This window comes from Camarhynchus parvulus, chromosome 2, assembly GCF_901933205.1.
Source record: "Camarhynchus parvulus chromosome 2, STF_HiC, whole genome shotgun sequence".
Lineage (NCBI taxonomy): Eukaryota > Metazoa > Chordata > Aves > Passeriformes > Thraupidae > Camarhynchus > Camarhynchus parvulus.
Window position 1 is genome coordinate 132,210,311 of NC_044572.1, and position 16,269 is coordinate 132,226,579.

The 16,269-nt window shown below is 41.5% G+C and overlaps 1 protein-coding gene across 1 annotated transcript; it reads left to right on the forward strand.

Annotated features, from left to right (window-relative positions):
• Window positions 1-334: 334 nt before the first annotated feature.
• Window positions 335-12,661, forward strand: DCSTAMP (dendrocyte expressed seven transmembrane protein). Its single transcript, XM_030943839.1, is given in 5 exon segments — window positions 335-364; window positions 7,460-8,521; window positions 11,565-11,633; window positions 11,635-11,886; window positions 12,590-12,661. Coding segments are annotated over 4 exon segments (1,419 nt in total). The 5' UTR covers window positions 335-364; window positions 7,460-7,495.
• The last annotated feature ends 3,608 nt before the right edge of the window (window positions 12,662-16,269 follow it).

Genomic DNA, 16,269 nt, shown 5'->3' on the forward strand with positions numbered 1-16,269 from the left:
AAGTTTCAAAGGAAGTACCAGAATAGCTAAAATGTTCTAGACCTAAGGCATTACTCAATATAATATTAAATCTTTGAAATTTGGGCCCTGAACTCATTTGCTGATATCTATTACCCTGCCAGAAAAAAAGGTAGAAAGTGGCACTTGCAAATTATATACTATTCTGGTCTTGTGCATAAGTTACTTCCTCATGAATCTTTGTCAAAACCAGAACAATTTCAAAACTGTAGTGTGTCTGAGTCATTGAGGGAGGGTATAGGAAAAAAATTACTCATGTGAGATTTTTTACTACTGTCTGTCTCAGTTCCCCACCAAAGTCAAGAAAGCACTGGGAAGAACTTTCAAGTGCTTTACAGCAGTGCCTGTAAGTAACACTTTAAGGTTAATAAGGAACTTTGGACAGTGATCATGGACTGAGCTAGCTGTGCTAAGGTAAAAGGACTTGCTTTAAGTTAACTGTTGTCACCTTACTGACTGGAGAGTTTATTCCTAAATTCTGTGAAACTATTTACTCCTAAACTCTCCCAAAAGTATGTGTAGAGCCATTCTGTGTAGGAGAGGGACTGTGTAATCTCATATGTTCCCTTCCCTCCCTCACACTAGAATTTTCTGTGTTTTGTAGAGTTGTTTTTGGCAATAGGCAAATTGTCATTTGGGTTTCCCAAACTGGGCCTACATTCCTTCCTGTGTTTTAAGGGAAGAATATGTCTGTGGGTTTATTGCATCACAGCTTCCTAACACAGCCCGTAGGGTTGTGAGAAAATTTGATTTCTTGTTTTATGTCCCTTCCATAGCTGTCCATCTTCTGTGGGTGCCCAAAACACCTTTTCTGTGTCCTTCTCTGAGTACCCAGCTCAGTGAAATACAGCCTGTGCTGCCAATTAGGGAACACAGGGGGAAGTTCATCTTCCCAGGCTTTGGATAGCTCTGTCTGAGTAATCCAGACACTTTTCACAGCTGAGCTAAAGTTCTCATAGAATGCAATCCATCTTCTGTGAGGGTGGACCTCTAAAACAGGTCTGAAGTAATGGTTCTGAGTGACTGCCCTCTTCTCTTCACTGCCATACAGACAGCTCAGATGTGGGCATCACAGAATCACAGAAGACTTGGGTTAGAACCCTTTTTGAAGATCATCAAGTCCAACCTCCAGTGCTTTAGACATCTCATATAGATGACATTTAATCAATTTGTGGTATCCTAGAGAACTTGAACACTTGTGCAGTACTCAGAATTATCCCAAGCTATTTTCAATACATGAAGAAAAAGAGATCTCACTCAGTTGCTATTTTTGCTTGTTTGTTTGTTTTTCCTTGTGTATATTGCTATATATGCAAATATGTTATATTTGCATTGCTGTGTTGCCTAGTATTTCAAGTTCCTATGTGCACATACATGATTAGATATTTTAGTCATCCCTTCTGTTTAATGTGTTTAGTACCATTTACTTTCTTTCCTCATGCAGTTAAAAGCAAATAGTATGAACTTGAGAAATTGTGAAGGTGTCAATGAAGCCCTGGGGATAGCTGCAGTAATGTTGCTGGATTTTTGATTTGGCTGTTATTTCTCTGTTGAATGCCCTGTATTAACCAAAGGAAATAGTGTGGGACTCCCTCCTGTATTTTTGCTTTTACTATGCCATAGTTCAGCACTGGATTTTTTGACAGCATCCAAAAAAGGGAAGTAATTTTCTTACATTTCAATGTAACTGATTCAGTCTAGAAAAGAAGGCTTCTGAAACTGCCAAAAAAGGAAATATTTCTTTTTAAAATCTTATTGTGTGCTTTCTATTCTTTAATTCCTGTACAAAATCCCAACAGGGTTTATGAGGCAAAGATCACTGTGCAGCTGAAGCAAGGCAAAGATCACTGTGAAGCTGGTTATCAATGGGTTCTAAAGTTTCTCTTAATAAGATTTTGTTTTTATGTATAAGGATCCTGCCCACTATTCCAGGCAAAGGGCCTGCCAAACTTCCATACTGCTCCTGAGATCAGCCCAAACAGTGCTGTGCAGAGAAAGTTGTATCAGACTTGGTGTGAAGGTGCAAAAACTGGGTGGTATTGTTCAGTCCTAAATCAATGGCTGTTGTAATCCCCAGGCCTTGCCTGACTTAGGCCTGGATCAAAATAGAAAGTAGACTTAGAGATCTGACTCCTTTTGCCATGCTTTGCCAAGTCAGAAGTGTCTCTGTTAAAAAAACCTAATTATTTAGTACATCCCATTCTTTTACTCACGATATATTTTTTAGGAGATACCTGCTTCTTCCTTTATATTAAAAATTGGCAAGGTGTTTGCATGAGTGACTAATCCACATACTGGACATGCAGACCTGCTGTTCATCTCTAAGCAAGCAACCTATGTAGAAAATATTTCACAAATACTCTCTGAAAAATATTTGGAGTTTCAATCTATAGCAGTTGGACTGGATGATTGTTGTTGGCCTCTTCCAACTCAATTGCCCTGTTCTATTCCATTCTATCTGTAGCCAGGCCATCATCAGCTGCAGGGTGAGCAAGGGACTAGGACAGGACCAAGCTGGTAGCAGAGGCAGCCACGACTGCTTGGAGGATGAATATGGAGGAGTCTCCACAGAAGGCAGGGAAGAAATCATACATAATATAAACACATGCTATTAAAAAATTACATAGCTCTAGCACAGGGGTCATTGCTGAACTGGAAGGACATTTCTAAGGGACTCTTGATGCTTTGTATTTATTTTCTGCTTCCTCAAATCTGTAGCCATATCTGAAAAAACACAAACAGGAACTTAACATGCTTTTAAATTTGTCTTGTTTATTTTAAAATGAAACTAGAAAAATGCCTTTTAAATATTTTGTATTAAATTCAGTACATCACAAGTCTTAGGAACTGTGGCCCAACCTCCTTGCCAGAGAAGCTCCTTTGGAGAATTTGTTTTTATAATTACTCCTGCCAGCATGCCATATGGTAGAAGAATATCATGCTTTCAGAGCTGAGTAAATATTTCCTAGAGAGGGAAACTAAAGCATAGAGAGGTTCCCCTTGGACCCAGCTAAAAAATCAGTAACAGAAGCAGAAGTAGAGCAGTAGAGCACAAGAATTTCCAGCTCCCCTCTCTGGGAGGGGGAGTTTTTCATCACTAGAAACTATGGTGGAAAGAAATTGGCAGTTCAGAGCAAGAAAGCTGTTTTAGAGCAAGAAACAGCTTTCCAAGAATCATTCTTTCCTTATGCTGCATAAAAAATGGCAGCAGCCCCCACCTCAGTTCATGTTACAGGACAGGAGAAAAAGTACTTTGCTTCAGACTGCAATTGAAATGAAGGTTTTGTTCTTGTCAGTCTCCTGTTATAATTTCTAACTGCACCAAACAGCTTCAGGAAATTTTTGTGATATATGTTTTTAAGAAGAATCATTCCAGAAAGCTCTCAAAGTTTACTATTTCTTTAAGTTCTGAATTAGCCTCCTTAGTGATGCCAAGAATTTATTTCTACCTCTAAGCCAGAGTACTATTTTCATTTCCCAAGCATTCACAGCTGTATAAATGCCTGGTGATACAAGAATTTCAGCCTCCAAATATTTTTTTCAGGTTTAGAGTTTTCATCCTTTGAGTGATTCTCCTGTACTCAATGCTGAATATCTATACCTGTTGCTGATGCCTCATGTGGGGAAACCTGAGGTGTCAGACAAGCCACAGAAATGCACACTGTGAGCCTGACTCTTGCCCTAGAAGGGTTTAAGCCTAGAGATGGGCTCTTGAGGGGATGAGGATGCTGCCTTTGTGACCTTCAATGACCATGGAGAGACACCTGAGCATCCATGCCACAGGCTCCAAAATTCACTGTGTCTTTACAATTACTTTCCTGCCTTAAAGCTCTGGGTTCACGCCGGTTAAGGACAAACCTATCACGTATGTTCTGAATACTGCAGGAATCTCATGTAGCAGGACTGAATCTGTTCAGAAAAGGAGACTTTCTGATTCTTTTTGAGTTCTGTCCATATTTTGCAAATCTCCAGCCTCCCAATCCAGTAGTACTTTTATTAAATCTAAGGATGCAGTCATGCCAAAATCCCAGTCACATATGGCAGCCGTTTACTGAATGCTTATAAGCATTAACCCAAATTCACCATACCCATACATACAAATGCTCAAAACCATGTAAAAACTGTGCCTGAGAACAGCTGTGAAATTGGTGCTGCTAAAGAAAACTGAAAAGGTGTTATTTTCTTATACAGATGTTTTGGGCAGTATTAGATAAATGCTAGCCTGCTTGCTTTTTATTTTGTTAAGGTTTCTTGAATCCAGAACAGAATGCCAGATGTATTCACTGTACAAGGCAATTTTTCTTAGATCTACAAAGAAGTTGTGGCAGCACATACTGTTTAATGATCTGATCACAGAGGTGCAGGATTTGCTGACAAGGTTTGCTGGCTGTTAGGTCTGGTTCTGCTTGATTTCAGGACCATAAACTTCTCCTTTTTGATTATGTTTCCTAAAAACATCCTTCAGTAGAATAAGGACAAAACAGACCATCCACATAAGCAGAAGGGCGGCTCTGCTCATAGCAGAGCTGAAGTGTGCTAACTCTCCTCCCCATTTCACTTGCAGCACCTTCCCAAACATGGTGACTTCTACTTACTTCTAGGGCATTGACTAACTAATTTTGCTTCTGTGAAGGAGCTGTTAATTGCTCTTGTACTTCATTTACATCTGAGTTCACTTAGGCCCTGGAAGGGAGCAATTTTCTCAGCCTTCCTAGGCCCTGTGATAGTGCTAGGAATTAAACCCCCCCAAGGGCCTACTGCCCACTGTTCGCCTGCGCTGAAGTGGTTAAACACAAAAAACACTCAGCATTTTTCAGAATACTCCTCAGCACTATAAAGGATCAAGCCCAAGTGAGGCCAAGGAAAAGCAGCACATCTGTACAAGAAGGTCCCAGCTGGTGATAGGTGCTTGCTCCCATAATATTCAGCTCCTGTTGCACACAAAGGAGATAATGACACAACTAATAACTAATTACAACGAGAAGGAGGGGGAAATGGTGCAGTGAATGCTAGCAGGATTCATAAAGGCTAATGCTAATAAAATGCAGTATGTGTACAAAATTATAGTTTAGTTCCTGGCTACCTGCTGTGCTCAAGCTAAGCAAAAGACAAAGTAATATCTTCAGGATGTATTTTACAAAGACAACTGTTCCCTATTTAAGATAAATTTACCACTGTTTATTTTATTTAATTATTATCTCATTTATTCTAGAATGTTAAAATGCTAATATGCATATGAATTGACCTTGCATCTTCGGACAAATTGCACTATAAATATTATATTATAACATCTCCCATCAAACAGGATTGAATCACAGAAATACTCTGCAATTTACACAACGGGCTTACTGGTAAGCAGGACAGATGGTGACAAGCACAAGCTATTAGGCTTAATAAGGGTTAAACACAAAACGGTAAGGTTGGAAGGGAGCACAGTGAGTCACCTGCTCCAACCCCCCTGCTCAGGCAGGATCATACCAGAGCACATGGCTGAGGATTGAATCCAGGTGGTTCTTGAGTATCTCCAGTGCTGGAGATTTCACCTCTCTGGGAGCCCTTCCCAGTGCCTGGTCACCCTCACAGGAATGACTGATGTCTCCAGACGTTTTGGGGTGCATGTGTGTGGGGCAAGGGGCAGGTGGAGCCTTGCCCTGGTGAGGCAGTGCCCTGCCCTACACTCCCATCTCCAGAGCCTGTATCACAGCCTGGCAGTGGCTCCAATCCCTGTCACACTAGAGGCAATGCTGCACACCCCACCCTGGAGCCCCTTCCCCACCTCCTGAGTGACCAAATGACTGGAAGTCCCCCTGGGGGAAGGGCCAAGGGGTGTTTAAAGGGGAATATGAGGAATATTCTCTTAATGCTTTGAGAAGTGTTTTATATTGATTGAATGTTGCGCTAAATATTTTGCTAAAGTTCTCTGATTGTCTAAAGTTGCCTGCAAAGTTTTTTAGCTGTTTTGACCTCTTGAGAACATCTTGTCCCTATTTGTCCTGTGCATCTAACTCAGAGCCTACATGTACAACTGTAAGCCCTTCTAAGAGCCATGTCAAGCAAGGGTTTTGAGGACCTTACAAGAGTAAAGAAGTTTTTCCTCAAATTCTGGTGGAACTTTCTGTGCATCAGTTTCTGCCCATTGGCTCTGGTCCTGTTGTTTGGCATCACTGAGAGAGCCTTCCCTTCAGCTCCTTGTATACATTGGTGAGATTCCCCTCTCAATGATCTCTTCTGAAGGCTGAACAGGCTCAGCTCCCTCAGCCTGTCCTCCTAAGAGAGGGGCTCCAGTTCCCTCATCATCTTTTTAGCCCTTTACTTGTTGTCATTATAGTGCAAGAGTTCTATTGTCAGTACATTGCAAGGGCTCCATATTGCCAGAGGTCCACACCTCCTCCAGGCACCGACTCTTCCTTATCCTCACAGTAGCCAACTGACTCCAGCCCCCCTCAACCAACCAATCCACTCTTTTATAACACCCTCCTTATTGGCTACAGGTGTGGCCTGTTAAAATCAGGCCTGCTCCTAATCTTTAATAATTGGCTCAGCTGCAACCGTTTAGGGGATAAGATTACTTTCTATACAACCTTTATTTACTTATATTGTATCCCCCTACATTCACTGAGCCTGTTTTAGGAGCTCCAAGTCTCTCTTGTACTAAGGAGCCCAGAACTGGACACAGCACTTGAGATGTGCCTCACTAGGGCAGAGCAGAGGGGCAGGATCACCTCCCTCAACCTGCTGTGAATGTTCTTCTTCATGCACCCCAGGATTGGCCTTCTTGGCCATGAGGCACCCTACTGGCTCATGGATAGCTTGTTGGATATGGATCAATTTGTAGGTGTGCTACTCCAGGGGAGGCCCAAAGAAGGAATGGTGCCTCTGAGGCACACTTCCTTTGCTCTGTACTAACCTTCCTCCACCTGAAGAAGCTGTGCTTCATTCCCCATCCCTGGGCAGTGTGCACATGCTGCTTTGCCAGCTCCTTCCTCCCTGGCAGCTGCTCCGGCTGCTCCCCGCAGATCGAGCCATGCTCCCCTTCATGGGGCTACCAAGAGGAAGTTTCTGTGCTCCTCTCTTTCCCTTCTTGGTGCTTACAAGGCAAAGCTATCATCTGTGGGGAGCAGTGGGTGCTACAGGAGGCTGGAGTCTTTCTTATATATACACATGTGCATGTGAACCATTGTTGCTGCATAGCTAATGAGAAATCAGTGTGCAAAACATAAAAGGACAAAAGATAGAAATCCTTTTAGAGTCACCTCTTCAATATTTATATCTGTGACATTGGAGACAAATATTTTGGTCTCATGTGCGGTGGTTCATCCTCATGTAGTCAGACCTGCAGATTTTGCAGTGTGAAGAAGTATCAGACAGTCATTTAAAAGCACATCATTGTCATTAGTGTGACCCTGTAAATAACAGTGGTTTTCTTTTCCTTTCCTTTTAGTTTGAGCCATCGCAGTGTCAGCAACAATCAGAAGAAATGCAAAAATTCATCTCAATAGCTCAGAATGCATGGGAAATTTTTATATCTGAAAGGAAGCCTGGCTGGAAGTATCAGATACAGCTTTTTGCAGTTTGCTCTATGGTTGGCTTCCTCTCCAGCTTTCTGTTTTTCCTTAGCATGCACTTCTCCTTGGCACACCATTCCTTGGGGCCCTTACTGATTTCTGGATTCATCTGGATTTTGTTTTCTATCATGCTCTTTTGTTTCAAGCACCTGCGCTGTTTTAGTGTTCTGTTCCTCCTTTCTTGTGGACTGAAAAATGGCAGGGATGCTCTTATTTCTGCTGGCACAGGTGTTGTGGTGGCCAGCAACATTCAAAATATTTTTCACAATCTAAAGGTTCTGGCAGACAGTATAACCTGTCATTTAAAGCAGGAGCAATTTGCCTTGATAAAATATTATATTGAGGCAATAAAATGGATTTATGAGGTGGCCAAGGTTCCTGCTGAGCTACCTAAAGATATAGTGGTCCTAAAGCACGAATTCACACCATCTTATTCAATTTTAGATGATGCATTAAAACAGGAGCTAAATGACACAGAGCAAGAAATCCAGAGAATTGCTAACCAGATATCTTTTATGTTGACTATACTGCCTTATATAGGTCAGAAAGTATTGCCTGTATTTGGGGTTTTTCTAGTTTCTTTTGGAACTGGCCTCTTTATCAAAAAATTTGTGGGTTCTCATAGTACCAAATTTAAGAATACTTATATCACAAAACAGTTCATTGCATTTGATGAGCAGCAAAAGCAACAGCAAAGACCCTGCCTTCTGCCACTTAACAGAAAAGAGAGAAAAGATTATGTGATGATCCCATCCTTCTTCTTCACAAGAAAGGACAGGAAAAAAATGCTGTGTCATTTTCTCCCTATAATTATTCATCTTTGCATCTGGCTTCTGTTTGCTGCAGTAGACTCTTTGTTTTATTTGTTAATTATTTCTGTGAACAAATATCTCCAAGAAGTACCAGATCTAGACATTCAACTCAGTCTCTTTCAGAAGGTAAGTACTTATCAGTACCATCTATTTCTTAGTTTATTGTTGAAAATTTTCTCTTCATCTTCAGCAGCTGCAAGAGCAAACATATAGCAATGAGCCATCAATTCTTTCCTGGAATATCATTCATTTCAAAAAGGGTCATTGCCTCCACATACATTGGTTGGATGGAACTAGACAGTTCTTTCCAGAGCATTGTCATATTTCTAGAGAATGGTAAATTTAAGAAGAAGGATTTTCATTCCTCCATTTATATATATGAAGAAAACCAGAGGCTTGAAATTGGAAACTCACAAAACTGAAATTTGTGAAGCACTACTTTTTATAGTCAAAAGTAACTGTGACACTGATGTAATAGATGCCTACCTTTCTGTAACAGAGTAGTGTGAGGATGCATCATTGCTTGTATGGATGACGCATACACACAAAATAATGACTTGTTGCCAAAATCTCCAGGTTCTCTAGCAGGAGCAGCAGTATAGAGAACCATAGATTAGCTAGGTTGGGAGATAAGTCTGGAGGCCATCAAGACCAACCTCATGCCCAAACCAAGGATAACTGGTTAGAGCATGGTGCTAATAGCACCAAGTTTTAATGGTGTTGTTTGGTCAAAGATTGGACTCAATGATCTTGGAGGTGTTTTCCAACATTAATTGTTCTATGATTCTGTGACCTTTCAGTGGTGCACCGTCCAGGGAGAAGAGAAAATTAGGACAAAGTGAAGGAAATGCATTTTTTTTGTTTATTCTTCAGGCGATCAAACAATAGAACAAGTTTCTGAGATAGGTTGTGGGATGTCCATTCATGAAGATAATAAGGAGCCAATTGATCACAACCCTAATCAACCTGTTGTTGTGCACTTTGCTGTGTACTCACTATTTGCTGTGTACTTTTGTGTGTGCTTTTGCCTGTGTTTCTATCCTTTGCACCTTGAAGGCAGCCTCTTATCATGGCCTGCCTTGGGTGTGACCCAAGTCAGAGCAAAGGAGCTTAGTCCCACTACCCATGGACAGAAGTCCTGAGCACCATGTCTGCCTGCTTCATGGCTCCTGTGCTGTGAATTTTCTCTCTTTGTGTGCATCATTCACTCATGTGGAAAGCTGCTTGACTCCTTCAAAACAGAAAACTAATGCCATCATCAGATTGTTTCTAGTTCCCCAAAGGAAAGTTAATTACATTAAAATGTAAAATTTAATCTCAACAGATCTGTTATATCAAGCCTCAGGGCTGCTGATCTCAGGGAGTCCAGGAAGCTGGGTGAGCAGGACAGACTCAGACACTTGAGATGTTTATTAATTAGCATGAACAGTAAAGTTCTTCATGCACTAGTACCCCTGTTTCATACTGAGTTCCTAATGAAGATTTTCCTTGCCTATACATCAGTTCAGTTTAGGGATAAAATGGCCTGAGATAGTTTGGAACAGGATAATGTCAAGGAAGGGCTAACAGGCTGAAGATGGGTAGCATGCTTTGGGAACTTCATTTGTCCAATGAACATCTAACAGAAGTGCTTGGCCTCTGTAGGGTGATTAGAAAAGCCACAAGGAAGAGCTTGTTATTCCTTTGACATGATCAGAAAAGAGGCTGGGTTATTCAGTAACCCTACAGTGTTCTTATTCACAGAACAGAAGGTTGCCTGATAGTATGGTCCCATCAGTGTGTCTAATTTACCCTTCTTATTGAGCATTTCAGTCCACAAGCAGTGAAAGACATCAGCTAAGCAGAGGCAGCTAGAGGAGGTCAGGCAGCCTCATTTGTGTGACAGCCGTTGGTCAGAGCACTGCCTGGGCCAGTGTGTGACTGCAGAGAGGGGACAGGGATTAGTGCCACGTAGGCATGGCTGGGTTGCTGTTCTTTACCACCCACAACATCAGTGCAGGTGTGGTTTCAGGGGGAAGAAAAGGTGAGCACCCCGGAACATGCAACGTTTTTGTGTCCCTCTCTCCACTGGGGAGGTTGTCAGGATCAGCCCTGCCTCTCTGCTGCCCATTGCCCTCCTGTTCATCCAAGACTTGACTCAGGCACACGGTGCTGAAAGCAGCGCTGATGTGGGAGGCACCTGCAGGGAACAGAGCAGCAGAAGCGAGCCTGAGCCCTGCCAAGTGTGAGCTGAGCTGAAAGGAGCTGAGTGGAGCTGGGAGGAGCAGTCAGTAGTGCCAGGGCTGGTACTGGAAACTGCTGCACAGATTTGAGTCCAGTGTCCAAAGCAGTGGCGCAGTGTAGTGAGAATATTCATACTTTCTTACTTTCAGGGTTTCTCTGTGATTGTTTTCTGCTGTCTCAGGCTCAGGCACAGAGAGAGTGCTGTGGTGAGTGACTGCCACCTTGTCTTTGTCTGGGGACAGCCACATGGTGCCAGGCATAGGAAGAGCCACCATCCTGGCTTTGTCCCAGGGCCATGTGGAACTAAATTGAGATGGTGAATACCTTTTGTAGGTAAACCACCTTCTCTTTTTATGTACTTTTGTTAATAATACTGCTGCTGTTACTTTGCATGTCTTATTCCATTGCTTGCTGCCTTCAGTAACTTGCCATCTTAACCCATAGTCTCTGCCTTTGTCCCTCTCTTACTGGAAGGGGAGAGGCTTATTTGGAGTTTGATTTCTGGCTGGTGTGAAACCACCATGGTGTGGAAGCACTGCTGCTCATGTGCTGAGACAAAACCAAAGAGACAGACCCTCTGCTCTGCAGTTTTACTGTCAATGAAGCACCCTCCAACAGGGCATCTGAGCAGAGTCATAGGAGTGGAAAAATACTAAACTATTATAACCAGATTAGCTAAATATTTCCCTGTCAGAGCCACTGAGAAGGTAAGTTTTTAACAGTCCAAAGTGCTGGACATTGTCCACCAAGACAAATTGTGAAAATAGAGTCTGAAACCTTTATAAATAGCCAATATATACATTGTTCTGAGCATACTGTATATAGATACCGGATGGTCTAGATGATTTAGAGTCCTTTGTAAATCTGAATGTCCAGTGGAAGAAATATTAAGAAAGGAGGGAATCTGTCTTATAATCAACACCTTTTCTCCACTTTTCTTGTGCAGAAGAATGAGAAAAGCTATATAATTTCTATGAAAGAACATATTGCCAAGACTGATTCTTTCAAGATCCCTTTTGGTTAAGAAAAACTGCATCCCTCATCCTGAGCTTGCTCTCTCTACAACATGGATTCAGCTTGGAGTCATCATCTTCTTCTTAATAATTTTTGGGTTATTCTCTGGCCTCCTGACCCAACTTAAAATACTCGTGTCAACTTCCTTTTATCCTGATGCTGAGATGAAGCGGATACATTATTTACATGCAAAATTACTCAAAAAAAGAAAAAAGCTACAAGAGAAAACTGGGAAGAACATGTTTGCAAGAACGGTAAGCCATGAGCTCTGGGGAAAAAAATAAACCTTCCAAGTGGGTGGTAGCCAGATCCAGGAAATACTTAAACACTTATTAACTTCAATTATGTGCTAATAGACTTTCCCCAATGCTCAGGAGCCAGACACATGTTGCCTAATGGTAAGATTAGATCATCTAATAGTTTTGTTCTGTACTTCAGCACACATGCCTCAGCCATGACATTGGTATGCTCAAATGCCTATGTACTGGCAAGAAAATACTTCTCAGATTCAGAGTCCTCCAGAGAAGAAATTTTGTTTTCATGAACATATGAAAAGCACTTAGAGTATTCCTGAATCTAGATAGCAAGTGCTAGGCAGAAAGAGTAGCCCTAAATGTAGAGAAAGATATTCTGATATTGCTTAGCAATATGGAAGGTGGTATATTTCTATTTTAAAACACAGTATGACTGCATATACTATTAGGAAACAGAACTTCTGCTTGCAAAAACATTAATCCTGTACACATATATATATATATATATATATATACATGCACAGACACACAGACACGCTAATGGAAACAACTAACACACATGCATATCCAGATAGAAAGCTGCAGACATATAGTTTAAGTTCATTTTTTTAACAGCCTTCAATACTGAATATACAGGGTATCAGTGTCTGGGTGATCTTAACTCAGTAATACTATCATACAGATCATATTTCTGTTTTTTCAGGTCAACTTTTGGTTTCCAATACTCAAGGCAAGAGAGGCAGTGAGGAAGAAAGAAAGGAGTGTAGCAGAATGACAGGATGATGTGAAAGAGACCAAGTGAATCTTTGGATACGACTGAGATGCTTTAGCTCCACCTGTGTTTTGCACCATTTTTCCTATAGAATGTCAATTGTAAAATGTAAACATTTCACACTCAAAGGCTGAGCAGCAGTATTTTTGAAAAGATGCCATTGTGGATGGTGTGCAGTTCACCACAGATTGCTCTGGATTGCATTAACAGTTGTTTTTCAGCTTGGGGTTTGCATTATCTGGTACTTGAGAAAATCATGGATGATCTGTAATTCTGTCTAAAAGCAATAAAATAGTTTGGACCTTTTAGGTCTACACCAGAAACCTCTTTGGATTGAGCTAACAGAGGATGTAGTGACAGCAGCAGGTTTGTCTTCAGGTTTGCCAGACACTGAAGATAGAAAACACAGCAGAGGCTGTGCATCCATTGCCTTCTGGGATGGCCAAGAACTGGGACTTAGATGTTTCTAGACATTTTTATCCATTTCTCAAGCCTCAAGCCCTTCAGCCTGGATCTTTGCCATCCCTAGTTTCTAGTCTCCTACCTAGTCTCCCACCCAGAATTCCTTACTTGGTCTTAGTCCCCACTTCCACATATCCATAGACTGTATCACTAGTGCAGATCATTCAATGCCTTTGGTAATCATGAGAGGTCAGGTAACAGGCAGAAGTGAGAATGGTCACAAGAGCTAGAGTGGAGAGGAATCAGGTGCTGTGGGGACAAACAAGGTATCATTAAAGGGTGAGGCATGTAAGTAGAGGTGAACAACATTTCAGATCTTGCAGACTGAGGAAGATTGCAGAACAGACCAAAATGGGCTTAATCATGTTGCATAAGCACCAATTACTTCAATTCAATTAAATTGAGCAAATACTGAAGTGCTTCACCTATTCAACCAACATTGCTGATGTGACCTTCATATGATACAAGAGCAAATGCAAAACACCTAAAGACGTAGGAATGACTTATGTAGCTTTAGAGATTTAATGTAGAGCTAGAAAAATGTACCCAACAGGCAGTGTATTTCTGATTTGCAGCCACAGCCAACTTCCTTTTTTAGTCTGAATAATAGGAAATTCTGCTCTCTTCTTCTATAATAGATGCATGGTTTCAGGACAGCCATTGATCAATGTCTCTGTTATCTGAATGAATTAAGACTTAAAACTCTCCAGTAGCGTCAGAAGTTATTTTGCACTTAAACCACTGAAAAACACAAAGACTGTTTTTCTTTAGGCCTTCCAAAGTCTCACTTCTCCATGCATGCAGGTGGTTCAGGTTGCTGGTGTGACAACAATTTGTCTCTGGGAAACAGTGCTGGATTAAAGCCATGCATTATTGAGGGTTGTGCTGAATGTCTCTGAGAGGCCTGACTATGTCCTTTTTGCTAAAGTGGGGCAGCCCTGAATAGTAGCAGAATGTCAGCTTGTATTTTAGGTGCTACTGTCAAGCACCAGTAGCAAGAAGCATTCTGGTGAAAGAGAAGCATTTAGAAGGTTGCTCTAAATTTGGACCCAAAACAGAATAGCTATCCAGGTGCTGTCAATAAGAGGATCACGCTCTTGTTATTGCAGATGAAAGGAGAAGAGTTACAGGTCAATAAGAGCTAAATATTTTTGGCAGAGTTCTGACTAATTGCAGGCAGGAGTTAGGCGTGCTCCTTTCAATCCCAAAAGACAAACTGGTGAGAAGCCCAAATAAGGGGGCAAATCTGGTTGACAGCACTACCACAGAACACCATGCACTTATCACCAGAAGGAAAACTTTGGTTTGGAGTTTCTTGCCTGTCCTGTTTGATGGTGCTGCCACTCAGAATACCTTTTCACTCTGTTGTTCTATGAGGAGCACACGAAAGCTTTGCAGCCCATGGGAATGGTTCATCAAAATGACTCAGATGTTGGTCAATCTTTGGGAGAGATGCCCAAATCTGTTAGGATTTTGAGTTCCATAGTACACTCTCAGGACAGCACCATTTCTGCATTTTTCATTTACTTAAGGAAATTCAGCCAATGTTAAATGTGGATGCTCATCCCACTACCTGTCAGGACAATTAAACATTGCTTAGTTTGCCCTTCAAAATGATAAAAACCAATCCTTCTTGGGCAACTCACTGTAATTCTGTAAAACATGTTCAGTTCTGGTAAATATTTTACCTAGATGCTTGAGCTCACTACCAGTGACAGAAGACATGGAAAAGCCCAAGGTATTTCTTTGTCTTGGTCTTTGCAGGTAAGACTGGTCTTTAGCCATAGACCTCTGAGACCTGAAGGAAAGGCTGGAGCAAGGAAGACTTACCCCTTGTAGTTAGAGAGCACTCAAACACCATGAGACACGAGGAGAGGTATCCATGGCTATTGAGGGTGGTGGTTGATGTCACTGAAAGGTGTCTTGACTTTTTGTAAAAGGTCTTGGTGATCAGGAGGCATTACTGAGGACTGGAAGGAAGCACATGTCACTCCCATTTTCAAGCAGGGCAAGAAGGGAAATCTGAGAAACTACAGATTTGTCAGACTTATCTCAATCTGTGGGAAGGTGATGGAACAATTTTCCCGGGTAGCTGCTTCCAAACATAAAGGCCAGGAAGCTGGCTGGTACAACACTGAAACACAAGAAAATAGTTTTTACTGTGAGGGTGGTCAAACACTGGAATGGGAGGCCCAGAGAGGTTACGGAATCTGCAGCCTTGGGGATACTCAAAAGCCACTAGACATGGCTCTGAGCAGCTCAGAGCAGCAAAGCTGGAGCAGATATCTCTAGAGCTGCCCGACAACCTCAGCCATTTTGTGATTATTGATTCTAACACAGCTCATTTCAGGAAAAATACTAGATATGCACAGCAAAATCTTGTTTTAATTTGTGAATATGCTGTGCTGGCATCAAGGGTGCCACCTGACAAATATTGTTACCATTACACTCAGACAAGAGTCCACACTTGAGTGGACTAATGCACACTTTATTTCTGTGATCATACACATGCATACCTATATGCTGAACATGACCCGAATGGCAGGTGAAAAGTAGATAAGTTTGCTCTCCCCCATCTTCCTAAACCTGGTTTATCAGGGAAAATGGCACATTCTGCACCTCTTTTTTAAAATAATTTTTTTATAAATCAAATCCACCTTCTATACCTCAAAGGTATTGAGTTTTATCTCAGCAGTAGGACAGGTCTTACCCTGACCTACAGTACTAGATCTATTCCTTCAGCTGCCCAGTGTCTTTCTTTAGCTGTACAGATGAAAAGGCAGGTCTGTCACTCCCCTGAAATTACACAGAGATACACTTCTCATTCTCTCCAAACCTTATTTTCTTTTTTATTTCTTCCATTTCTTTATGTCATATGAGCAGGGGAAATCTAGGGTTTGTTTATCTTCAGCTGTCTCCTCTGCAAGTTGTTCAGCTATTTCCTTGGCCTCCCTGCTAACCATAACCCTCAACCACAGGATTCAGTTGTTCCTTTTTCTTAAAAAACAAAGTCTATGAATTACAATATAAAAACAGCGTTCCACCCACAATTATTTCTGTTCCTCTTCTTGCCTACCCTCTCCTCAGATTTTCTACATTTTATTTTGGCTCTTTTCTTCTGTCATTCACAGTCTTCTTTCTTCTTTTAG